General features: G+C 35.8%; 1 protein-coding gene across 1 annotated transcript in view; it reads left to right on the forward strand.

Annotated features, from left to right (window-relative positions):
* The first annotated feature begins 621 nt into the window (after window positions 1-621).
* The window catches only part of CHD5 (chromodomain helicase DNA binding protein 5), a 584561-nt gene continuing 558512 nt past the window's right edge, over window positions 622-26670 (forward strand). The window contains exon 1 of the mRNA XM_053690398.1: window positions 622-902. Coding sequence (XP_053546373.1) covers window positions 839-902 — 64 coding nt within the window. The 5' untranslated portion in view covers window positions 622-838. The remainder of the gene's footprint in view (window positions 903-26670) is intronic.

Here is a 26670-nt window from a genome sequence, read left to right on the forward strand (position 1 = left end):
TGAAATCAGACTAAAAAATACAGGTACAGTGAACATATTTTACTAAGAACTGTTATAAGTTTTTATTTTCCAGGACCAAAACCAAGATTTTTTTTTTGTTTTAGATGAAATTAAGGTGATGGTTTGCAGAAACAATTAAAAATCCTCCAAAGATTGGATGCTTTAAGCATCATTTCTTTACTCAGCACTTTTTTTTACTTTTTTCCTGAACTGACAGGGTGCTGGGGAAGTGAGTTCTGCACAAGTGTTAAGGGATTCCAATTTCTATTACACTGCAACCTGCAGAATAACATTGTCACAGATCCCTTATCCAGATCATATACCTGGCAAAATAATCCTTATGTCATTTCTGCTCATGCCCAGGAAATGGACCCATCAAAGTCCCCAAGAGGTCAACCATCTCATACTAGAGACCATTGCTGTACTAACTAGTAGTAAACTTGGTCACTTCTGGCACCACTACTAACTAGTTGTGCCAAAATTATGGGATGTTGTTGCCACGGTAACCAGACTGGACGTCACGATGTGGGCATGTGTATTCCATTTTTGTCTCTCTCTCTCTCCCTCTCTTATTTTCAGACTGAGGGATTTAGGCAGAGAGAGAGAGGGAGAAAAGGGGAATATTTTTCCTTTAAAAAAAAAAAAAAAGAAAAGAAAGAAAAGAATTAGGGGCAGCCATTTTTCTTAAAAACCTCACCCTCCTTACAAGCTCACATAAGCAATCCATAGGTACTGAAGGCTCCCAGCTCCAGCATCAGATGAGTTAACATCTCAAGCTTTAAGAAGAAAAAGATCAAGATTGCGAAATAAACTGAAATTGATCTGTGGGAGGGGGAAAATGCGGGGGCCACTGGGGAATGAAGAGGATCCGATGGAAGAAATGGAAAATGAGGATATGTCAGGTATGGGAGGATTCATTTGCAGAATAATGGCATGAGATGCGAGCACTGGTGTGAATAGAGATGCTAGATTGCACACTTCACAGTGCAGGGACAAGGTGCCCGTGGGCGATGGGTCACAGTCTCAGTGGGCAGCAGCAGCTACAGTGAAGCCGGTTGGAAAGGAGAAGGGAGGGCACGGAAAACAGCAATATGTTTTAGGATTGTTCTCTAGTTTAAAGTTTTGCGCGGTGAAAATCGAGTGCAGGAGGGCACATTGAAAAAAAAACCAAGACAAAGATTGTCTGTTAGTATTCATGGCCACCAGCTTATTGCTAAAATGGCTGTGATCTGCTTTGTATTATTTTACTGTATGCATATAATATATTCAATAGGTAGGTCTAGGCATGCTAGTAACTAGCTGTGTTGCTATTGTGTATACCATTGGAGTGTATTGTCATATTCTGTAATAAATGGTACTTTCAAATGATGATTATATATTTTTTTTTGTAATGTAAATCAAGCATTATTTATTTAAATAACCTCGTGTTCAACAACCAGACAGCAAAAGGGATCCTTATTTGTGTTGATCCCTGGTCAGGATAGGTGCATGCACTATGCTCTTATCAGTTTATTGTTAAGCCATATTGATTGTTTGAGATACACTGACATAATAGCCTTGATCTGTAGTAATACAGCTACTTATGGCAGAATACATTTGTTTGGCTTGAAACGTCATACTTTTGTTTTTTTAGTTTTTATTAAAAAATAAACAAAGAAAATAAAACAAAGAAAAACAGAGATTTCATTACCTATTATACCAATATCAAGATAATTCTAACAATATATATATAATTCCATGAATGTGTTTTTTCTTACTATTAAATGTGTTGCAAGTTTTAATTTTTTATTTATATTTGTTTTACTATAAAATACTGTGGACAGAGCTTATTATTCTCTAATCATAACCACACCTATATTCTTGCATATGTGTAGATTAATATGCAATTTGGCTAGATTCTATCAGCACTATAACCCATAGCTAAATACATACACACATTTTAAATACAAATATTAACTTGTGTTTTAGTTATTAGGGAATGTGCTTAGCTGTGTGACTAAATAACTTGTGATCTTTTTAAGAAGACAGGTTAAAAGACAAAACAATAAAATAAAAATAGTTGGGGGGTGTACACTTTACAAAGCATTTCTTATTGAATGGTATTTTGCTGAACATTTAATAGAAACTTTCAAGTCCTGAATAAGTTTTCTTAATACAGATCTGATGGAAACAATACTTTTTTTGCCATAATATTAAATCAGATTTAAAATTTACAACATAATGACAGCACACATTAAAATTTGTGTAAATTTAGAAATGTGTGATTTAATTAACATTGTATAAATATGTACTAGTTTAAAAGTCATTTTGTTTCTTAAATAGTGACCTACCCCACTCTAAATTTTATATACAATGTAGATTATGAGTTCCATTGTGACATCACAGCTTTGGGAGGGGTCTTGTTTTTAGGGCCTTAAAGTGTTAAATATTAATATGCCCTATGCTTTAATAAATCTTTGAGAATTAATATCTAACAATTGGTTTTATTTCAGAAATGTATCAATTGCTAAAATACCATCAGTGCAATGAATGCAGCTGATGAATCTTTTATAAACCTCTAGCGTAAAACACATGCTAAATATATACAAAATAACATTTTGGAACCTAAATGATTACTCACAGCTGTAGTAATAATCTCCAATACAATGATATAGCATTTGTTTTACTATCATTATTGTTCCATTGTTTTAACAATGATTTTTATTCACTATGCATTGTTCCTGGTTGATTACCAATATACATAGTATCATACCTATACTTCTATTCTACAAAACTTGTGTTGGTTCTCACAGTATGTTAAAGGAACATGCACTTATAACATTCTCTTATTTGTAAAAGCAATTTTTATGTCACATATTATTGTGTGAATGCTACTTGGTAACTAAGTGTTTAAAAAGGTTTACAAACGTAGTGAAACTTCTGCACCTGAGCAATACATGGCCGGTGAACCAAAAAAAGGATGCAGTTCTGCCAATCACTGAAGATATCATGCTCAGGTCAAGCTTAGTAGTGTGTCAATGCTCATGTTTAACTATGTAGTTAAAGGGACATGATACCCACATGTTGAAGCACTTGAAAGTGATGCAGCATAGCTGTAAAAAGCTGACTAGAAAATATCACCTAAACATCTCTATGTAAAAAGTAGGATATTTTACCTCAAAAGTTACTCAGTAGCCGCATCACATTGTAAAGGGTCTTTAAACAGCCAATTAGGATGCTAGTCCCATGACTTGCAAGGGAGCATGTCTCTGGCATGTTCCAGCACAGTCATGTTATTTCTCTTCTCAGTTTAAAGGGACATGATACCCACATGTGTAAGCACTTGAATATGATGCAGCATAGCTATAAAATGCTGACTAGAAAATATCACCTGAACATCTCACAAAAGGAAACAATTTACCTCAAAATTGCCTAAGTATTCACACATTATTGTAAAGGGACTTTAAGCAGCCAATCAGGATACTAGTCCCAGGATTTGCAAGGGAGTGTGCATCTGGCATGTGCAGGCACAGTCAAGCTATTTCCCTGTTCAGTTTAAGGACGTTTACTATGAAATCTCATGAGATCACAGCAAAGCATAGCATGAACTCAGCCCTGCTGATTGTTTTTTTTTCTTTGTTTTGTTTCCAACTTGCAGCTGGACAGTAGCTGAGGTATAACTATTACCAGAGCACTGACTCTTGTAAGCTGAAGACATTTTGAGGGAAAATATCTTCCTTTTTTACATAGAGATGTTCAGGTGATATTTTCTTATCAGATTTTTACAGTCATGCTGCGTCACTTTCAAGTGATTTAGAATATGGGTATGATGTCCCTTTAAGAAAGTTAACTGTGAAATCTTGCAAGATTTCAGTGAAATCTCATGAGATCATAGTAAACAAAGTGTGACACCAGCACTGAAGAAGCTAATTGGCTGCTGTTGTTTTTTTTCCTCTCAACATGCAGCTGACAGTAGCTACAGTATATCTGTTCACAGAGCACTAACTATTGTGATTTGAAGAAATGTTAAGGTAAAATATCTTCCTTTTTACACAGAGATCACCATGTAATAATTTCTTGTCAGCTTTTTACAGTTACACTGCATCGCTTTCAAGTATTATGTCCCTTTAAGCAACAACTACTGTATTTAAATTTAAAGTTAAAGGGATAGTAAAGCCCAAATTAAACTTTCATGATTCAGACAGGGAATGCAATTGTAAACAACTTTCTAATTTACTTTTGTCATCAAATTTGCTTTATTCTCTTGGTATTCTTAGTTGAAAGCTAAACATAGGTAGGCAAATTTCTAAGCCTTTGATGGCTGCCTGTTATCTGAATGCATTTGACAGTTTTTCACAGCTAGAGGGCGTTAGTTCATATGTTTCAAATAGATAACACCTAATGCACGTGAAGTTATTTAAGAGTCAGCACTAATTGCCTGAAATGTAAGTTTGTCAAAAGAACTGAGATAAGGAGGCAGTCTGCTGAAGCTTAGATACAAGGTAATTACAGAGGTAAAAAGTATATTAATATAACAGTGTTGGTTATGCAAAACTGGGGAATGGGTAATAAAGGGATTATCTATCTTTTTAAACAATATCATTTTTGGTGTTTACTATCCCTTTAAACTAATAGAAGTCCCTTGATGTTATTGCTCACTAGATGATAGAGTCAACTACCAGAGGAAAATGTTAGTTTTTTTAGTACAAGAATATTAATTTAAAATAAAAAAAAATAAAAAATCACTGATAATTCTTTTTTAACATTCTATTTTATATGGACAGAAAAATCATGTCAATTTAATCAATTTGTGGGAATTATTGTCCCCAAGTACCCCCCCCCCCCCCCCAAAAAAAAAAACATTTTATTATTGCACTATTATTATGGTGCCTTTAAAAGGTTGAGATAGTTTTCACCCTCCATACACATATTTTATGAATCTTTTATTAAGTTTTCAAGACAGAAGCAAAACGATATCTAGTTCCAAACATACTCAATCATAAACATGACTGGAACACATATAAGTTCAAGTTCACTATTTTATCAATGTCAACCCAAAATTTGTGTAATTCAGATACAGTATACAATTTTAAACAACATTCCAATTTACTTCTATTATCAAATTTGCTTCATTCTCTGGGTATCCTTGTTGAAGGAGCAGAAATGTGCTATAGGGAGCCAGCTTAAAACATTGGGTGAGCCAGTGACAAGAGACATATGCATTCAGCCTCAAATCAGCAGCTTAGCTCTCAGTAGTGCATTACTGCTTCTAAGCTTACCTAGGTATTTTTTCCAACAAAGGATACCAAAAGAACAATTGCAAAATAGATGATAAATAAAAATTGGCAAGTTGTTCCCTTTTATTTATTTATTTTTTTATTTCCAATCTGTCTTTATTTTCAAAGTTTTGATTTATTTATTTCCCCATTATATCTGATTGAATGTAGCCTTTTCATTTATAGAGATTTATTACCAGACACTATTAAAGCAATATCGTTTTCCAAAAACAATCTAGGGACATTCAAGTCAAAATTAAACTTTCAAAGTTCTGTCAAAACATGGACTTTATAGAGATCTTGGGGCCGATTTATCTGCGGTCTGTCCGACAGACATCGCTGAATGCTGACAGCATACGCTGTTGGCATTTATCATTGCACAAGCAGATTTGCGGCCAATTGGCCACTAGCAGGGGGTGTCAATCAGCCCGATCGTATAGGATCGGGCGGATTGATGTCCGCAGCCTCAGAGCTTGCGGACCAGTTATGACCGCTGCTTCATAACTGCTGTTTCCCGGCGCATGGAAAGAGGGGCATCAAGCTCCATTCGGAGCTTGATAATTCGGCCCCTTTCAATTTACTTCTAATATTTCTTTAACCGCTTTAAAGGTCTTTAGCGATATGCAAGCAATATTATGATAATAGTACAATATTAAAATGCACTAAGACATTATATCCCTTTAAAGGGAGAGTCAAGTCCAAAAAACTTTTTGATTCAGATAGGGCATGTCATTTTAAACAACTTTCCAATTTACTTTTATCACCAATTTTGCTTTGTATTGCTTTTGTATTCTTTGTTGAAAGCTAAACCTAGGAGGTTCATATGCTAATTTCGTAGACCTTGAAGGCTGCCTCTGCATTTGACAGTTTTTCATCACTAGAGGGCGTTAGTAGATGTGTTTCATATAGATAACATTGAGCTCATGCACGTGAATTTACCAAGGAGCGAGCACTGATTGGCTAAAATGCAAGTCTGTCAAAAGAACTGAAATAAAGGGGCAGTCTGCAGAGACTTAAATACAAGGAAATTGCAGAGGTAAAACGTGTATTATTATAACTGTGTTGGTTATGCAAAACTAAGGAATGGGTAATAAAGGAATTATCTATCGTTTAAAGCAACAAAAATTCTGGTGTTGGCTGTCCCTTTAAGTGTAAAAACAAAAATAAATAAATAATGAGCGTACTGTATTTTATTTACCTGAATTATCAGATCGTGAATGCCCGAGAAGAGACTGTGAATGGCAGGTCTTTTAAATAAATATGATAATATGTATTATGGCTAGGGTTGCCACCTGTCCCTTAAAATACAGAACAGTACACTTATAAGTTACACATGCTGCAGGGTGTGCAGGGAGGAATATGAATAGTGCTCCCTGCACACCCTGCAGCATGTGTAACTCATAAATGTCCAGGAAAACATGGCTGAGGTGGCAACCCTAATTTTATGGCACATATTTTGATACAAGCTTAGTCTTGATGTATCTAGTGTTTGTGAAGCATTATCCAGAGGTTATGTGTGATGAGTTAATTTTCTAGAATATAAAAGTGACTGTTTTTCCATTTTTTTTTCTCCTAGAAGAGACACAAGTAACTGTTTTTTTCTTCCCTTTCCTTGTTCTTTGTTTGCGGTTGTCCCATATTAGATAGGTATTCATTGGTCCTTTTTGGTGAAGTGCGCTAATCCTGTTTGTGCTAGTGGGTCCATTTAGTTGGACAACTCATTTTTGAGTCCTTAGTAGAATGTTGCATGCACAGATAGATTTCACCATATACTTAAAGCGGCAATAAAATACAAATTTAAAGGGACACTGTACCCAAAAAAATTCTTTCGTGATTCAGATTGAGCATGAAATTTTAAGCAACTTTCTAATTTACTCCTATTATTAAATTTTCTTAATTCTCTTGGTATCTTTATTTGAAATGCAAGAATGTAAGTTTAGATGCCGGCCCATTTTTGGTGAACAACCTGGGTTGTCCTTGCTGATTGGTGGATAAATTCATCCACCAATAAAAAAGTGCTGTCCAGAGTACTGAAACCAAAAAAAGGTTAGATGCCTTCTTTTTCAAATAATGATAGCAAGAGAACGAAGAAAAATTGATAATAGGAGTAAATTAGAAAGTTGCTTAAAATTGTATGCTCTTTCTTAAAGGGACACTGAACCCAAATTTTTTCTTTCATGATTCAGATAGAGCATGAAATTTTAAGCAACTTTCTAATTTACTCCTATTATCAATTTTCTTCGTTCTCTTGCTATCTTTATTTTAAAAGCAGGAATGTAAATCTTAGCAGCCAGCCCATTTTAGGTTCAGCACCATGGATAGTGCTTGCTTATTTGATGCTTTCATTTACTCTCCAATAAGCAAGCATAACCCAGGTTCTCAACCAAAAATGGGCTGGCTCCTATGCATCATATTCCTGCTTTTTAAATACAGATAGCAAGAGAACGAAGACAATTTGATAATAGGAGTAAATTAGAAAGTTGCTTAAAATTGCATGCTCTATCTGAATCATGAAAGAAAAATTTTGGGTTTAGTGTCCCTTTAATTACAAAATAAAAGAATTGGGTACAGTGTCCCTTTAAAACTAATGTATCGGATAGAGCATGACGTTTTAAACAACTTTCTAATTTACTTTTATTATCAATTTTTCTTAGTTCTGTTAGATGAGCTGAGAAATGTGCACGTCTTTACCCAGCAGCAATGTTTGCTGCATGTTATACATTGTTGCAAACACTGCTGTCATAGATACTAGAACATCCCTAAGCTCCTAAGAGCCTACCTAGGTTTACTGTACAACAAAGGATACCAGGAGAACAAAGCAATTTTAAAAAGAGTAGTTTACAGCAAAAGCAAGCAAAATACATATTTCTATGTTACTTTTTTTCCCCTTTATTAAACATTTTACAGGACGTGTTGAGTTTGACGTCCCTTTAAGAACCTAACAATATCAAGCCTTGTGTAAATTGTTTAGCAGGTATAAAATGGTCAATCATTAATTAAGACAATTGATATGGATAAATAATTTAATGAAATAATTACATGTCCTCCCCTTTATTTATTTTTAAACATAGATACAATTAAAATAGTTTATACTGAAATATATATTAAAAAAACAAGAAAAAAAAAACTTTTTTGAGTTTTACATTTTTGAATTTTAAATACAAAGTAGGTTAAAAAGTCTGTTTAATCAATTTTGTATTACTTTGAAGTTGATTTTAATGGAATGTGCATTGTTTCAAGGCAGCCAGTTAAAAACAAGAAAATAAAATTCCAGCCAACCAGATTTGTTTAGTCAAATTTGTTTACAAGTTGGCCAAGCTCTGCAGTATTTCAATTCAGTTTCATTTTGCAGGAAAATGTATCTAGCTACAGCAGGACACCTGCATGCAGCATTGCTTGTGCAATCCCGCCCCCTGCTTTTGTGCAGCCAATCACATGAGAGCAGGGCCTATCAATCAGCTCAAATGAGCAAGTTCAGGGTGATTTATCTCCTCCACCTGATAAAAAACAAGAACTGCTTCTTAAAGGGACATGAAACAGCAAATTTTTCTTTCATGATTCAGATACGATACATACATACCATTTTAAACAACTTTCAAATGTACTTCTGATACTTCATTTGCTTTGTCCTCTTTGTACTCTTTGTTGGAAAGACTATCTAGGTAGGCTCAGGAGCTGGGAGCTAGCTGCTAATTGGTGGATGCTTATATATGAATGTTGTCATTGGCTTACAGATGTGTTTAGCTAGCTACCAGTAGTGCATTGCTGCTCCTTCAACAAAGGATACCAAAAAATGAAGCAAAATTGAAAAGAAAAAAATTGGGTTTCATGTCCCTTTCAACCACTGGTTTTCTAGAACTCTGTTTAATCCATGTCATATAAAGGTAGCATGTAACTTCTACAAAATGGTAGGGTTCTTTCTGTGGGACAACTGATTGTAAGTTGATATACAAAATGTATTATGTGTTGCTATTCAATTGTTCAGAAACTTGTACAATAATGATAATAAAAAAATATTTCAACTAAACTTATGGTTTCAGGTTTGGTTATGAGAGTCTGCACTGAAAGGTGTCAGAAGCTCCGAACACAGCTTGATACATTTTCCCTGTGGACTAAAAACTTTAAAGGTACAGTTTACTCCAGAATTTTTATTGTTTAAAAAGATAGATAATCCCTTCATTACCCATTCCTCAGTTTTGCATAACGAACACTGTTATATTAATATACTTTTTACCTCTGTTATTACCTTGTATCTAAGCCTCTGCAGACTGCCCCCTTATTTCAGTTCTTTTGACAGTTACATTTTAGCCAATCAGTGCCGACTCATAAATAACTCGACGGGAGTAAGTACAATATTATCTATATGACACACATGAACTAGCACTGTCTAGCTGCAAAAAACTGTCAAAACTGAGATAAAAGGCGGCCTTCAAGGGCTTAGACATTAGCATATGAGCCTACCTAGATTTAGCTTTCAACAAAGAATACCAAGGAAACAAAGCAAATTTTATGATAAAAGTAAATTGGAAAGTTGTTTAAAATTGCATGCCCTGAGTCATGAAAGTTGATTTTGACTAGAGTGTCCCTTTAAGCAGTTGAACTTCAGCTGGATTTTCAATTGTTTTTGAATTGACCCAATAATGTTTTCATCCATAATGATGGGCAACTATCTATTTCTTTCCTACTCTTGCTTTTTCTCTATCAAACCATATCCGGTCTTTCACTTTCACTAATACGTTTGGCATTTACTAAGTCTACACAAGCTTCCTCCGCATGTAGTTTCTGTAATGTAAATACACTAGGCTGTTAGCATTTTTACAGCTGTCCTTTGTTGTCACTCGAGCCTTCTCAAATTCCGCAGGTTTCTTATATAGCAGTTATTATTTATTTAAATGGATACTAAACCCACATTTTTTTTCTTTTATGATTCAGACAGAGCAAGCAATTTTAAGCAACTTTCTAATTTACTCCTATTATCAATTTTTCTTTGTTCTCTTGCTATCTTAATTTGAAAAGTAGGAATCTAAGTTTAGGAGCCGGCCCATTTTTGTTTCAGCACCTGGGTAGCGCTGAGTGACTATCATTTATTTAGTTGCAACTTTGTCACATGGTGAAGAAAAAAAAGATTTGTTGCTTATAATGGTAATGAAAACTTACCTAAAATGAATGGCTATAGCAGCGTGAGCAAGCTCCATTTCCCAGGACCGTCTGGTCGTTTGCATATGATTAGCTTCAATGACAACGATTTAGATAGCTGAGCAGCAGATTTTATCATATATCCTGGAAATCTGGCCTATTATTGTATCCTGGGGATTGGATTTGAGAAAACCTACTCTATACTATGTATCCATTTCTGCAAATAGATATTTTAAAGGAACATTACATTAAGAAAAGCTAATGTATTTTTGGGCTATGATGCAAAACACTTTGCAGTTTGTCAAAGGCCATTAAACTTAAAGGGACATGAAACCCAAACATTTCTTTCATGATTCAGATAGAGAATACAATTTTAAACAACTTTCCAATGTACTTCTTTTATTTAAAGGGACAGTCAAGTCCAAAAAAAGTTCATGTTTTAAATAGCGCATGTAATTTTAAACAACTTTCCAATTTACTTTTATTACCAATTTTGCTTTGTTCTCTTGGTATTCTTAGTTGAAAGCTAAACCTAGGAGGCTCATATGCTAATTTCTTAGACCTTGAAGGCCGTCTCTAATCTAAATGCATTTTGATAGTTTTTCACCAATAGAGGGCATTAGTTCACATGTTTCATATAGATAACATTGAGCTCATGCACTTGAATTTACCATGGAGACAGCTCTGATTGGCTTAAATGCAAGTCTGTCAAAAGAACTGAAATAAGGGGGCAGTCTGCTGAGGCTTAGATACAAGGTAATTACAGAGGTAAAATGTGTATTATTATAACTGTGTTGGTTATGCAAAACTGGGGAATTGGTAATTAAGGGATTATCTATTAAAACAACAAAAATTCTGGTGTTGACTGTCCCTTTAATTTGCTTCCTCCTCTTGTTATCCTTTGCTGAAAGTTTTTTTTAATTTTTTTTTATTAAATATCTTTATTAAACATCCATTTTCGTTTACAAAAAACAAGGGGTAGCAGGACCAAAAATAAAGATCATATCATGTATACAGAGCCTACAACTATTACCAAACAACAAATTGTATAACATAAATTTTTGATCATATTATGTGATCAGTCAAATTGCACAACCTTAGCAAACGAAAAAATTGATACTTTTCTGGTTAGTAAATAAAAATAAAAGAGAAAAAAAGAACGGGGAGAAGGGAAAAAAAATGGAAAGGGGTAAGGATATTTTTTTGCACAGAAAGAGGATAGGATTTAATTACTGGCAGCCAGCTATATATATATTTAGAGATTTTTTTTTTCTGTAGCTAAACGTTTATAAAAAGATTTGAATATTATATGTAGTTGAATATCTTTAAGAAATGCAACCATAGAGGGGGCTGCGTAAGCTAGCCAATTCCTAATAATCAGGGACCTAGCTGTTAAAATAGCAATCTTAAGAGAGTATTGGTATTGCGGCACCATATCACTGGGTGTCTTTAAAAATATTATCTGGTCTGGCGAGAATTGTAAAGATACTTTAAACACTTGACTAAACCAATACTGAATTTTTTGCCAGAACTGAAATATTTTCGGACATAACCAGAAGATATGCAATATATTAGCATTAGGATATCGACAGCGATTACAAACAAAAAGCTGCTTCGGAAAAAAGCGCGACATCTTAAGCGTTGACAAGTAATAATTATTAATAAGTTTAAAATGTGATTCTTTCCAGCTTGTGGGAATAACACATTTATCTAAGGAAGCAAAATTTTGCTTAATGGTGTCCGCCTCAATCCCTGAGAACATACTGGTCCAAACATTACATAGATTATCAAGGAGTGGTAAGCTTCGTTTAGCTAACATAAGGTCATACACTAGGGAGATTGAAGTGTTGCCTCTCATATAACTATTAATACAAATATTAATCTCTGCCCAATTACTAAGAGCCGCTGATGAACACCCCTGCTTATAATAAATAGGCAAATAAATTATTCTTAGATAGACCAAATAGATGGAAAAGAGCATCTTGAGGAAGGATTTCCATATTCTCCGAAAGAGCTTGAGCCACATATTTAAGCCCCTTTTCTTCCCATGATCTAAAAATTTTATAATGATTCCCTGGAATAAATCCAGAATTTCCAACTATAGATAGAAATTTCGAAAAATATGGTTCAACTTTCAGAATACTACAAAACGTTTGCCAAGCCACAATAACATTTTTAATTGTAATCAATAATTTGATTTTAGGAATAAGTGTCTGCTGAGCACAATGTAGAATAGCCTTTAAAGCAAACTTTAAAGAAAAGAAAAAAAAAAATTTCTAAATCAATAGTTGCAAAATTGTCTGAATCTGTGATCCAATCCAAAGCAATTTTAATTAAGGTGGCAAGATTATAGAGTCTAAGATTGGGTAGTGCCAGACCAGCTGTGCTGCGTTTTTGCATTAATCTATTTAAAGAGATATGGGTTTTTTTCCCAACCCAAATGAACCTAGATAGACACCTTTGGAATTCAGATATATCTGTATTAGTAAGGAGTAGCGGTAAATTCTGAAGTGGATATAAAATGTGAGGGAAGATAATTGTTTTAATTCAACTAATTCTAGCTGAGATAGAAAGAGGAAAAGAGGCCTACAGCTCAAGATCTTTTTTAGCCTTCTGTAATACTGGATGAAGATTTAAATTGTACCATTTTTGCGGATTTTTATGAAGCATAATACCCAGATACCAAAAAGATGCAACTGTTTTGAAGGGATGCTGTTGATAACTAGCCCTTAATTTATTTACCCACATAAGTTCACTTTTCTCGCAATTAATTTTATAGCCAGAAATAGAACTAATTTCAGATAACATATGCAAAATTAAAGGAATAGTCTGAGCAGTATTCTCCAAAATTAATAAAAGATCATCAGCATACAACAGAATTTTTATGTGAGCTCAGTGCGATTCCCAACAAAGTATCCCTCAACCAGATTGACAATGGTTCAAGCGCCACATTAAATAATAGAGGAGACAATGGGCACCCCTGCCTTGTACCCCTCCCAAGTGTTAATTTAGGCGATTGGATACCATTAATAATTAAATAAGAGATCGGCGAATTGTATATTTTACAAACAAAGGTCATAAATTGATCATTTAAGCCGAATTTTTCAAGAACCTTAAATAAATATTGCCAGGTGATAGAATCGAACGCTTTTTCTGCGTCAAGCGTGAGAAGCGCAATTTCAGCAGGGATGTTATTTCTCTTGCCTTTTTCTAAATTCCAAATATAATCTAATAATAAATAAATAATAGTGTAAGTTTCGAATATTTTTGGAAGAATTTCTGGGGCCATAAAACCTGTCTGATCAGGATGAATAATATGATCCAGGCATTTAGCTAATCTAGCGGTAACAATAGAGGTTAAGATTTTATAGTCAGTGTTCAATTCTGAAATCGGTCTATATGAGGCTGGGTCTTCAGCGTCTTTACCTTTCTTCAGAATCAGGGTAACATTAGCCGCTCAGAAATAATTGGACATAGAATTATTTAAACATAAATAGCCATTAAATAATTTTTCTAGCGTAACTTTTATTTCATCAGCTAAGATTTTATAATACTCTGCGGGAGAAAGTCAGGACCTGCAGCTTTACTCTTTTTTGTTTTTTCTATTGCTTTAAGGATTTCTTCCCCCGAAATTGGTGCATTTAATGTTCTAAGCTGGTCATCAGGGATTTTAGGAAGATTAATTTTTGTCCAGAAATTTTCTAAATTATTAAGATTATCCTCAACCTTATTATAATTTTTTTTGTAAAATGTATGGAATGCATGGCTTATATTATCCGTGTCTACATATCTACCTGCGTCTGTTTTAATTGCAGCTATGAAGTTCCTGCTCTTTCTGTTTTTAACTAATCTAGCTAGATGTTTAGCCTTTGAATTGGATATTAAGTTTTTTTTAGGAGAATATCTCTTCTAGCTAGACAATACAATTCCCAATTTTCTTTAGATCTATCATTACAAAATGTTCTATACGCATTTCTTATTCTATTTGCAGCTTGAATTTCACCTACCCTATTTTTTTTATTCCACGCGTATAGATATGACTTAATTTCTCCTCTCAACACAGCTTTAGAAGCCTCCCAAAAAGACTCAATTTTATTAAAATTTGCAATGTTGAAGGAGACATAGTATTTCCATTTCTGTCTCAGCCACAGGATAAATCTGGGGTTATTTACCCAAAAACGTGGAAAAACAAAGTTTTGAGCGCCATTTTTTGATCTTACCAGGGCAGGGAAAGAGAGAGAAATAATTGCATGATCAGAAATTTCTATATCGTTTATCCGAGGGATTATCTTCATAGTAGCAACTGATTCTGAGACAAATAACATGTCAATCCTTGAAAAGGTTTTATGGGCCTTAGATTCACAAGAATAAACTTTAGCATCTGGATTTACAATCCTCCAAATATCAATCATCTTAAGTTTACTGAGAAAAGATTTAAGGATTTTTGCACTTCTATTGTGATCTTTCTATCTTTTTCTCGACAATCTATCCAATTCGGGGCAAGGGGAGATATTAAAATCACCACCTATTATAAGATTTTGTCCTCTAAAGGGATATAATTTAACTTTAAATTTTTCCCAAAATATAGGACTATGAACATTTGGACCATATATATTACATAGTACGAGGCGAACCCCATTAATCATTACATGAGCAATGATATATCTAGCTTATGGGTCTAACTCAGTGTTTATAATCTTAAAATCTAGGTTTTTATGAAATAGAATCGCCACTCCAGCTTTCCTATTTCTAACCGGGGTGGCCACTATATCTCCCATCCATCTTATCTTAAGCTTAGGTAATTGTGACTCAGAAAGGTGCAACTCTTGCATATAAACTATATCAGGGTTATGTTTGGCTAAACATTTAATTATGAGTTAACGCTTCATTGGAGAAGATACCCCGCCAACATTCCACAATAGTATATTAACATTTTTGCTTTGATTAAAACTCATCTTAGATCATGAATTTTATTTGGAGACGATAACACCAACACCAGGCTAGAGAGAAAATAAGGGAAAGGGGGAAGGAGAGGAGGGACGGGGGAAAAAAAGAAAAAGAAAAATGAAACATAAAACTCCGAACATCGCCTGAGCGAAGCGGGCACAAGGGCAGGGCAAAATAGGATGGGACAAAACCCATCCTTATTATTATACAGAGTCTGAGGCCCTCCTGGGCTCCAAGCTTGGAGAGCCTGTTTTCCTTGTCTTCTAAAACAATCCTGGCAGGATATATAAGCCGAGCTTTTAAGCCTTTATTAATCAGCTGTGTACAATAGGGTGCCATCAGCTTTCTTTTAGCAGTGGTTTCACTCGAAAAATCCTGAAATAATAACACTTTATTATTTCCAAGTAAGAAAACATCAAATTTCTTATAAAGTCTCAAAAGCTCAATCTTATCCTGAAACCTAAGTAGTTTGAAGATACACATTCTATTCCTGACAGAACCGTTAACTTTCTTTGGACCAATTCTGTGCGCTCTCTCAATTGCCAAAGGAATCTGCTGAGGCGAGAACCCACGAGCTAAGGGCAATATATTAGAAGTAAAATTCAACAGGTCCTCATATTCAGCCGATTCGGGTAAGCCTACAATTCTAACATTATTGCGCCTGGAACGATCCTCTAGATCGTCCAGGCGACTCTGTAAGTTGCAGATTTTGGACTCATGTTTTTGTAGTTGGTTATCCTGATTACTAACTAGATCCTCAAGGTCCGAAATTCTATTTTCGGCTTCAGATAATCTACTAGCATATTGTCTCACCTCAGAGGAGAGAGAAGTAATCTCTAGGGAAATATTTGACAGTTCCTGTTTAATTTCAGCAAATTGTGGTGAAAAATATTCTGTAAATTGGGCCATAAGAGGCTGCATGTTTATTGTAGGGATATCCCCCTCAGTAATAGAGTCAGGTGCAAAACTACAGGGGGTGCAGAGGTCGCAGGTGCGACTGGGCCCCTGAGGGTGGGGGCCCAGCGTTACGCCTCTGAATAGAGTCTAAGCTAGTGTCGGTGGTCCTGGCTTTCCTATCCCTTATTTTTGCAGGAATAGTGAGTGGTGTTTTTTGCCTGCGTGATAAATCTATTCATGTGAAAATACAGAGAAAGTGTAACAACCTATAATACTCAAGAATGTGTGGGGGAAAGAAAAAAAAAACCTCAACAGGCACCGGGCCAGATATAGCCCTGTGAAAAAATAAACACAAATGTGCAAGAATCTATCGTGACATGCTCTTTAGCATGAAAGTGTATAAGAGGAAACAACTTTTCCTTTAAGATATGTTGAAAGGTTTATCTAGGAAAGCTCAGGAGCAGCAAAGAACCTAAGTTCTAACTGCTGATTGGTGGCTGCATATATATATATATATACTGTTTGTCATTGGCTCACCCATATGTTCAGTTAGAAACTGAAACAAATTAGATAATAGAAGTAAATTAGAAAGTTGTTTAAAATTGTATTCTCTATCTGAATCATGAAAGAAAAAATTTGAGTTTAATTTCCCTTTAATATTTCAACACCGCATAAAATGTTTCATTATTGCAAGTGAAACATTATTGCAATATACATTCATTATTGATTTTGCAGCCTTTTTTTGTAAAATACATCTAAAAATTGTGTTTATTTCACTTGCTCCCAGGGAGGCTTGGGTTAATATTTTTAGGGAATATGTGTTTGTTTGGTTTTTTTGCGCCCTTCCTAAGCTTCTATGGTGTCACATGGTTTTAAAAGGTGGAATATCAATATTTAAAAATACAAGGAACATTTTCTTTGAAGTGAAGAACAATATTGGAATGTAAAATATTTACAATAAAAACCATAAATCATATTAATATTCAATAAAAAATATTTTTCTTTTTTTCAGGTATTTGAGTGAAAAGGGCTACAAAGTATATATACATATGTATATATGTGTATATGTGTGTTTATGTTTATATATATATACACACACACAGTATCTCACAAAAGTGAGTACACCCCTCACATTTTTGTAAATATTTTATTATATCTTTTCATGTGACAGCACTAAAGAAATGACACTTTGCTACAATGTAAAGTAGTGAGTGTATAGCCTGTGTAATAGTGTAAATTTGCTGTCCCCTCAAAATAACTCAACACACAGCCATTAATGTCTAAACCCTTGGCAACAAAAGTGAGAACTACCCTAAGTGGAAATGTCCAAATTGGGCCCAATTATCAATTTTCCCTCCCCGGTGACTCATTAGTGTTACAAGGTCTCAAATGTGAATGGGGAGCAGGTGTGTTTAATTTTGTGTTATCACTCTCACACTCTCTCATACTGGTCACTGGAAGTTCAACATGGCACCCCATGGCAAATAACTCTCTGAGGATATGAAAAAAAGAATTGTTGCACTACATAAAGATGGCCTAGTCTATAAGAAGATTGCTAAGATCCTGAATCTGAGCTGCAGCACGGTGGGCAAGACCCTATTTCGGTTTCACAGGACAGGTTCCACTCAGAACAGGCCTCGCCATGGTCGACCAAAGAAGTTGAGTGCACATGCTCAGAGTCATATCCAAAGGTTGTCTTTGGGAAATAGACATATGAGTGTTGCCAGCATTGCTGCAGAGGTTGAAGGGGTTGGGGTCAGCCTGTCAGGGCTCAGACCATACACTGCACACTGCATCAAATTGGTCCGCATGGCTCTCATCCCAGAAGGAAGCCTCTTCTAAAGATGATGCACAAGAAAGCCTGCAAACTGTTTGCTGAAGACAAGCAGACTAAGGACATGGATTACTGGAACCATGTCCTGTGGTTGGATGAGACCAAGATAAACTTATTTGGTTCAGATGGTGTCAAGCGTGTGTGTCGGCAACCAGGTGAGGAGTACAAAGACATGTGTGCCTTGCCTACAGTCAAGCATTGTGGTGGGAGTGTCATGGCCTGGGCCTGCATAAGTACTGCCGGCACTGGGGAGGTACAGTTCATTGAGGGAACCATGAATGCCAACATGTACTGTGACATACTGAAGCAGAGCATGATCCCCTCCCTTTGGAGACTGGGTCGCAGGGCAGTATTCCAACATGATAACAACCCCAAACACACCTCCAAGACGACTACTGCCTTGCTAAAGAAGCTGAGGGTAAAGGTGATGGACTTGCCAAGCATGTCTCCAGACCTAAACCCTATTGAGCATCTGTGGGGCATCCTCAAATGGAAGGTGGGGGAGGGCAAGGTATCTAACATCCACCCGCTCTGTGATGTCATTATGGAGGAGTGGAAGAGGACTCCAGTGCCAATCATTGAAGCTGTGGTGAACTCCATGCCCAAGAGGGTTAAGGCAGTGCTGGAAAATAATGGTGGCCACACAAAATATTGAAACTTTGGGCCCAATTTGGACATTTCCACTTAGGGATGTACTAACTTTTGTTGCCAACAGTTTAGACATTAATGGCTGTGTGTTGAGTTATTTTGAGGGGACAGCAAATTTACACTGTTATACAGGCTGTATACTCACTACTTTACATTGTAGCAGTGTCATTTCTTCAGTGTTGTCACATGAAAAGATATAATAAAATATTTACAAAAATGTGAGGGGTGTACTCACTTTTGTGAGATACTGTGTGTATATATATATATATATATATATATATATATATATATATATCAGAAAAGTATTTTGATCCAAGGCAAAGTTTTTTAAAAGCAAAAAGTCTTTATTCAAATCCACGTATGGGAAAAGCACATGGGAGTACCAAAGCACATAAAAAATATACACATGAAAGCATAGGCTGACATGTTTCGGCCTGATGCCGTAGTCGTAGCTGGAATAATGCAAGCATGAGAGACATTTAAAGGGACATCTGTTAAGTGATAGGCCACTGTTGATCAATCATAAACCTTAATTTTAAGTGCATGAAATCAAACAATTAACCCGTTAGTTACCAGATAAATGCACAGTATGTATTGCACACAGAGTTTACTTATTTGTAAAGTGCATTTCTGACTAATAATCATTCTTTGTAAATTCTGATAGATAAGCAGAATAAATATATTGGCACAGAAAATATAACAAGGAGCGATACGGAGGTTACATTTAAACAGAGATTGTAAGGGGCGATGTCATATAGGCACAACATAGTAACATTCTTGTATTTGAGAAGGAAAACATATAAATCAATTAAATCATATAGCTCAATCCAACTAAGAGCACATGTGGAAATTTTCCCTTTAATGCAATGTGTTGCACATATATATATACTGTATATACACACATATACATATAAACACATAAACACATGTATACACATAAATACATGTATATATACAAACATAGACATATTTAGACATATATATATATACACATTATAGTCCTTTCTATTCAAACACCTTGTGATATACCTTTTAACCCTTATAAATCATGTAATTAATATTTCTATGAATATTTTATTATTAGACAGTGTTGCGCTAACCTGACGAGTAGTACATACAAGTTCCCACATTTATTTTTCTTTTTGTCCACATAGGGACACTTATTACCTTATAATTTTAGATGATTTCCATAAAAAGGACATATGCCAATAATAATGGCTGTGTTGGGATTTAACTAATCACCAAACCTGTAAATGAATCAAATCAAAACTGGAAATGACACACACAAAAAACGGAAGTGACGTCACAATCCCGGAACCAGAAGTGACACACACAAAACCGGAAGTGACATCACGATCCCGGAAACGGAAGCTATCAATAAGGATTATCACATAGGATATCACACTTCTTTCACACAGGATAATCACTATTTTTTATTTTTTTCCTCTTTTTTGATTATTTTGTTTTACGTTCTGATGATTTTTTTATTTTTTCCCATAAGACTTACACATCCACCAGGACTCTCACAATCCAGTCATTGTTGTTTGGCTGTGGACACATACATTATATTATAATTTTTTTGTTCATGGACCAATTCACCTTTGGTCTAAACTGATCATTTCACACTTGTTTCTTATAGAATACACTCCCTTATATATGCTATTGTAATTGCTTTTTTTAACGCTGTTTTTATTCCTATTTATGTTTTTCTTTTTTGCTAACTACTGTATACCAATTAAACACATATTGTATGAAATCTCTCGCATTTATACTGACATCATTTGTCAGTTATTAGCCTGACCACATACTTCAGCCTCTTTTGGCGCTCCTATTCAAACAACCCCTACATTCTTTTTAAAAATGCTTACCTTTTCTTTATGGAAAGCAAACCGGCAATCCTCCGCCCGCAGCTCCTGCTGTATTTAGCATATCGACGATTAATCCTGCTTCCTACAATCATTGCGATGCCCCACGAGCTGGACGCCAAAGGGGGCACGCAATTATTGGAGGAAGCCAGATTCATCATCGATCTGCTAAATAGAGCGGGAGCTGTGGGCGGAAGATCGCCGTTCTGCTTTCCATAAAGAAAAGGTAAGTATTTTATAAAAGAAACTTCATTGTAAAGTTTAATGAATGATAGTGCCCTTTTTTAAGAGTATATTTAGATATCGGGCTTTAATTTGTTAAACTTAACAATCACTTTAATTTTTTTTTTTAGAATTTTATGACTATGTGTGGCACAAATCAGAATACTTTATAAGCCAAACATGCTTATTAATAGTTCAGGATGCTGCCATGCAGATCTGTTAAATATTTAGCCAGAAGTAAAATTTTAGGATATCAGAAACCAGGCATCTAGGATTTTACAGCATTAACCACACGTATTGCTAGCAATGGAGATTCTAGTAGCTACAACCTGCAGAAATGTCTTAATAATATAATAATGACCCTTATATAGTTCCACTATTAAAGGGATGGAAAGGTCCACATTGAAATGGGCATGGATTCATTTCAGTTTTAATTAGAAGCTTCTAGTACAAGCTATTATTGCTTTTCAGCGGCATACATACATATGCTGCACCAGCATTCAAGCTCAGAAAGCGGGTTGTGGTGGTGGTGGTGTGTATTGTGTTGGACCACTTAACACAGTAGAATTGCATAATCAATAAATGCATATTAAAAAGAAAATGCAAAATCACTTAGTTTGAATTTCAAATGAGTAGAAATGTTTTTTTTCTGAAAATTTTAAGTTAGTTACATTTCCTTCCTAATGCATCATGTGACAGCCATCAGCCAATCACAAAATGCATATACGTATATTCTGTGAATCTTGCACATGCTAAGTAGGAACTGGTGCCTCAGAAAGTGTGCATATACATATATTGTGCACATTTAGATAATGGAAGTGATTGGAAAGTTGTTTAAAATTGTGTATCCGAATCATGAAAGTTTGAATTTCCCTTTAATTTGTGTCATTCAAGCCACTGTTGTCTCTGAAAAGGTGTGGTGTTTGAATACTGGTGAACAGGCCGCCATCACAGCATATGTGCGTATGCAAGTGAAAAACAGTAAGAACGTTTACTAGAAGCATATTTGCTAATGGAATTATATTGCAAAAATGCTTCTATTTAAAATTGAAATGAAGCCACGCACATTATAGTTGTGACCTTTCAATCCCTTTAACAATTGCATACAACAACCCTTATTCATGATTAGTAAAACAGATTTCACTAAATCGGGTATTTGATATTCACCTTTGACTTTCATGCTAGACAAAAATGGAGTACATACCTGTTTATGCTATTAATTTATTTATTTTGAACAATAATGAAGGTTTTATATCTAACAATTAAAACTATATACTATTAATTAGTAATCAGGTGATGCACATCCCATAATTAAATATATTCTTTGTAGTATATAATCAGAATGTGCGACCCAAAATAAAAAGGCCTCTTATCAAAGGAATAAATGTAAACATATGCAGGTTTTAATCCCATAATACAACAAACATTGCATAATCTTCAAATTGTTGTAATCCAAGGGCAAGCAATTTCACTGTGTAAATCATGATTATAATGCCCTTTCATCTTTGTTCAGATTATTTTAGTACAATGATTGCACTATATTCCTTGATATTGTATTACTTAAAGGGACAGTCTACAATAAAATTGTTATTGTTTAAAAAGATAGATAACGCCTTCATTACCCATTCCCCAGCTTTGCACAACCAACATTGTTATATTAATATACTTTATAACATTTAAACCTCTAAATTTCTGCCTGTTTCTAAACCACTACAGACAGCCTCTTATCACATGCTTTTTATTAGCTTTTCACAACAAGAGACTGCTAGTTCATGTGGGCCATATACGGTAGATAACATTGTGCTCTCTCCTGTGGAGTTGTGTAGGACACAGCACTAATTGGCTAAAATGCAAGTCAATAGATAATAAATAGTCATTTGATAAGGGAGCTGACAGAAGAGACTTAGAAACAAGGTAATCACAGAGGTAAAAAGTATATTAATATAACTGTGTTGGTTATGCAGAACTGGGGAATGGGTAATAAAGGGATTATCTATCTTTTTAAACAATAAACATTTTGGAGTAGACTGCCCCTTTAATTACAGGGCAATAGTAGTAATGCTATCTGAACACTAGGGATGTGTAAAAGTTTTGCAACATTCGAAAAATTAAAGAAATTGTAACATTTGTTCTTTCGTTTCGAATTTCAATGTCTATACAACATTCTAACACACACTTACTGTAATAGTAATTCTAATGCTGTCTTTAAATGTAACATTCAATTCAAATTTTTCTAATTCGAATTTTGCATAATTCAAATTAATTTATGCAATATTGAAAATAACAAAATTTGAATCAATATATTTGAATCTATTATGTATCAATTTACTAAATGACCTACCACATGAACTATTGAATTTCTAAATAATAGTTGTTTAATTGAATATTATATTAGAAATTTTGAATGTGGATATTCAATACGAAAACGAAAGTAACATTCAAAAACCGGAAATAACATTCGATTACTGAATTTTAATGGATTTTCGTTCCTATTTGATTGTCCAAAATGAATGTCCACAGGAATATTCTTTCTACCAAGGGAATTGCACTTTCACCACATTCTCCCATCCCTACTGAACACATCTGTGACCCAGTAACTAGAGACTTATGTGTGTAGCCACCAATCACCAAGTGATCTCAGGGACGGCGGGTTCCAATTTACACATGGATGTAAGTTAGGAGCTGACATTATATAAGATACATGGTGAGAAAAATGTGTACCTCATTCTGTTGCTAGATGCCGGCATATGAGGCTATTCAGCTACAGTGGAGTAACAGTCAAAAATGTGTACCTCATTCTGTTGCTAGATGCCGGCATGTGAGGCTATTCAGCAACAGTGGAGTAACAGTCAAAAATGTGTACCTCATTCTGTTGCTAGATGCTGGCATGTGAGGCTATTCGGCAATAGTGGAGTAACAGTCAAAAATGTGTACCTCATTCTGTTGCTAGATGCCGGCATGTGAGGCTATTCAGCAACATTGGAGTAACAGTCAAAAATGTGTACCTCATTCTGTTGCTAGATGCCGGCATGTGAGGCTATTCGTCAATAGTGGAGTAACAGTCAAAAATGTGTACCTCATTCTGTTGCTAGATGCCGGCATGTGATGCTATTCAGCAACAGTGGAGTAACAGTCAAAAATGTGTACCTCATTCTGTTGCTAGATGCTGGCATGTGAGGCTATTCGGCAATAGTGGAGTAACAGTCAAAAATGTGTACCTCATTCTGTTGCTAGATGCCGGCATGTGAGGCTATTCAGCAACAGTGGAGTAACAGTAAAAAATGTGTACCTCATTCTGTTGCTAGATGCTGGCATGTGAGGCTATTCGGCAATAGTGGAGTAACAGTCAAAAATGTGTACCTCATTCTGTTGCTAGATGCCGGCATGTGAGGCTATTCAGCAACAGTGGAGTAACAGTCAAAAATGTGTACCTCATTCTGTTGCTAGATACTGGCATGTGAGGCTATTCGGCAATAGTTGAGTAACAGTCAAAAATGTGTACCTCATTCTGTTGCTAGATGCCGGCATGTGAGGCTATTCAGCAACAGTGGAATAACAGTCAAAAATGTGTACCTCATTCTGTTCCTAGATGCCGGCATGTGAGGCTATTCAGCAATAGTGGAGTAAGAGTCAAAAATGTGTACCTCATTCTGTTGCTAGATGCCGGCATTTGAGGCTATTCAGCAATAGTGGAGTAACAGTCAAAAATGTGTACCTCATTCTGTTGCTAGATGCTGGCATGTGAGGCTATTCGGCAATAGTGGAGTAACAGTAAAAAATGTGTACCTCATTCTGTTGCTAGATGCCGGCATGTGAGGCTATTCAGCAACAGTGGAGTAATAGTCAAAAATGTGTACCTCATTCTGTTGCTAGATGCCGTCATGTGAGGCTATTCGGCAATAGTGGAGTAACAGTCAAAAATGTGTACCTCATTCTGTTGCTAGATGCCGGCATGTGAGGCTATTCAGCAACAGTGGAGTAACAGTCAAAAATGTGTACCTCATTCTGTTGCTAGATGCCGGCATGTGAGGCTATTCAGCAACAGTGGAGTAACAGTCAAAAATGTGTACCTCATTCTGTTGCTAGATGCCGGCATGTGAGGCTATTCGGCAATAGTGGAGTAACAGTCAAAAATGTGTACCTCATTCTGTTGCTAGATGCCGGCATGTGAGGCTATTCAGCAATAGTGGAGTAACAGTCAAAAATGTGTACCTCATTCTGTTGCTAGATGCCGGCATGTGAGGCTATTCAGCAACAGTGGAGTAACAGTCAAAACTGTGTACCTCATTCTGTTGCTAGATGCCGGCATGTGAGGCTATTCAGCAACAGTGGAGTAACAGTCAAAAACCTGTACCTCATTCTGTTGCTAGATGCCGGCATGTGAGGCTATTCGGCAATAGTGGAGTAACAGTCAAAAATGTGTACCTTATTCTGTTGCTAGATGCTGGCATGTGAGGCTATTCGGCAATAGTGGAGTAACAGTAAAAAATGTGTACCTCATTCTGTTGCTAGATGCCGGCATGTGAGGCTATTCAGCAACAGTGGAGTAATAGTCAAAAATGTGTACCTCATTCTGTTGCTAGATGCCGTCATGTGAGGCTATTCGGCAATAGTGGAGTAACAGTCAAAAATGTGTACCTCATTCTGTTGCTAGATGCCGGCATGTGAGGCTATTCAGCAACAGTGGAGTAACAGTCAAAAATGTGTACCTCATTCTGTTGCTAGATGCCGGCATGTGAGGCTATTCAGCAACAGTGGAGTAACAGTCAAAAATGTGTACCTCATTCTGTTGCTAGATGCCGGCATGTGAGGCTATTCGGCAATAGTGGAGTAACAGTCAAAAATGTGTACCTCATTCTGTTGCTAGATGCCGGCATGTGAGGCTATTCAGCAATAGTGGAGTAACAGTCAAAAATGTGTACCTCATTCTGTTGCTAGATGCCGGCATGTGAGGCTATTCAGCAACAGTGGAGTAACAGTCAAAACTGTGTACCTAATTCTGTTGCTAGATGCCGGCATGTGAGGCTATTCAGCAACAGTGGAGTAACAGTCAAAAACCTGTACCTCATTCTGTTGCTAGATGCCGGCATGTGAGGCTATTCGGCAATAGTGGAGTAACAGTCAAAAATGTGTACCTCATTCTGTTGCTAGATGCCGGCATGTGAGGCTATTCAGCAACAGTGGAGTAACAGTCAAAAATGTGTATCTCATTCTGTTGCTAGATGCCGGCATGTGAGGCTATTCGGCAATAGTGGAGTAACAGTGAAAAATTTTTACCTCATTCTGTTGCTAGATGCCGGCATGTGAGGCTATTCAGCAACAGTGGAGTAACAGTCAAAAAACATAATTTATGCTTACCTGATAAATTTATTTCTCTTGTAGTGTAGTCAGTCCACGGGTCATCCATTACTTATGGAATATATCTCTTCCTAACAGGAAGCTGCAAGAGGATCACCCAAGCAGAGCTGCTATATAGCTCCTCCCCTCACATGTCATATTCAGTCATTCGACCAAAGCAGACGAGAAAGGAGAAACCATAGGGTGCAGTGGTGACTGGAGTTTAATTAAAATTTAGATCTGCCTTAAAGACAGGGCGGGCCGTGGACTGACTACACTTCAAGAGAAATAAATTTATCAGGTAAGCATAAATTATGTTTTCTCTTGTTAAGTGTAGTAAGTCCACGGGTCATCCATTACTTATGGAATACCAATACCAAAGCTAAAGTACACGGATGAAGGGAGGGACAAGGCAGGAACATTAAACAGAAGGAACCACTGCCTGAAGTACCTTTCTCCCAAAAATAGCCTCCGAAGAAGCAAAAGTGTCAAATTTGTAAAATTTTGAAAAGGTGTGAAGCGAAGACCA

The sequence above is a fragment of the Bombina bombina genome, chromosome 8, assembly GCF_027579735.1.
Source record: "Bombina bombina isolate aBomBom1 chromosome 8, aBomBom1.pri, whole genome shotgun sequence".
NCBI lineage: Eukaryota > Metazoa > Chordata > Amphibia > Anura > Bombinatoridae > Bombina > Bombina bombina.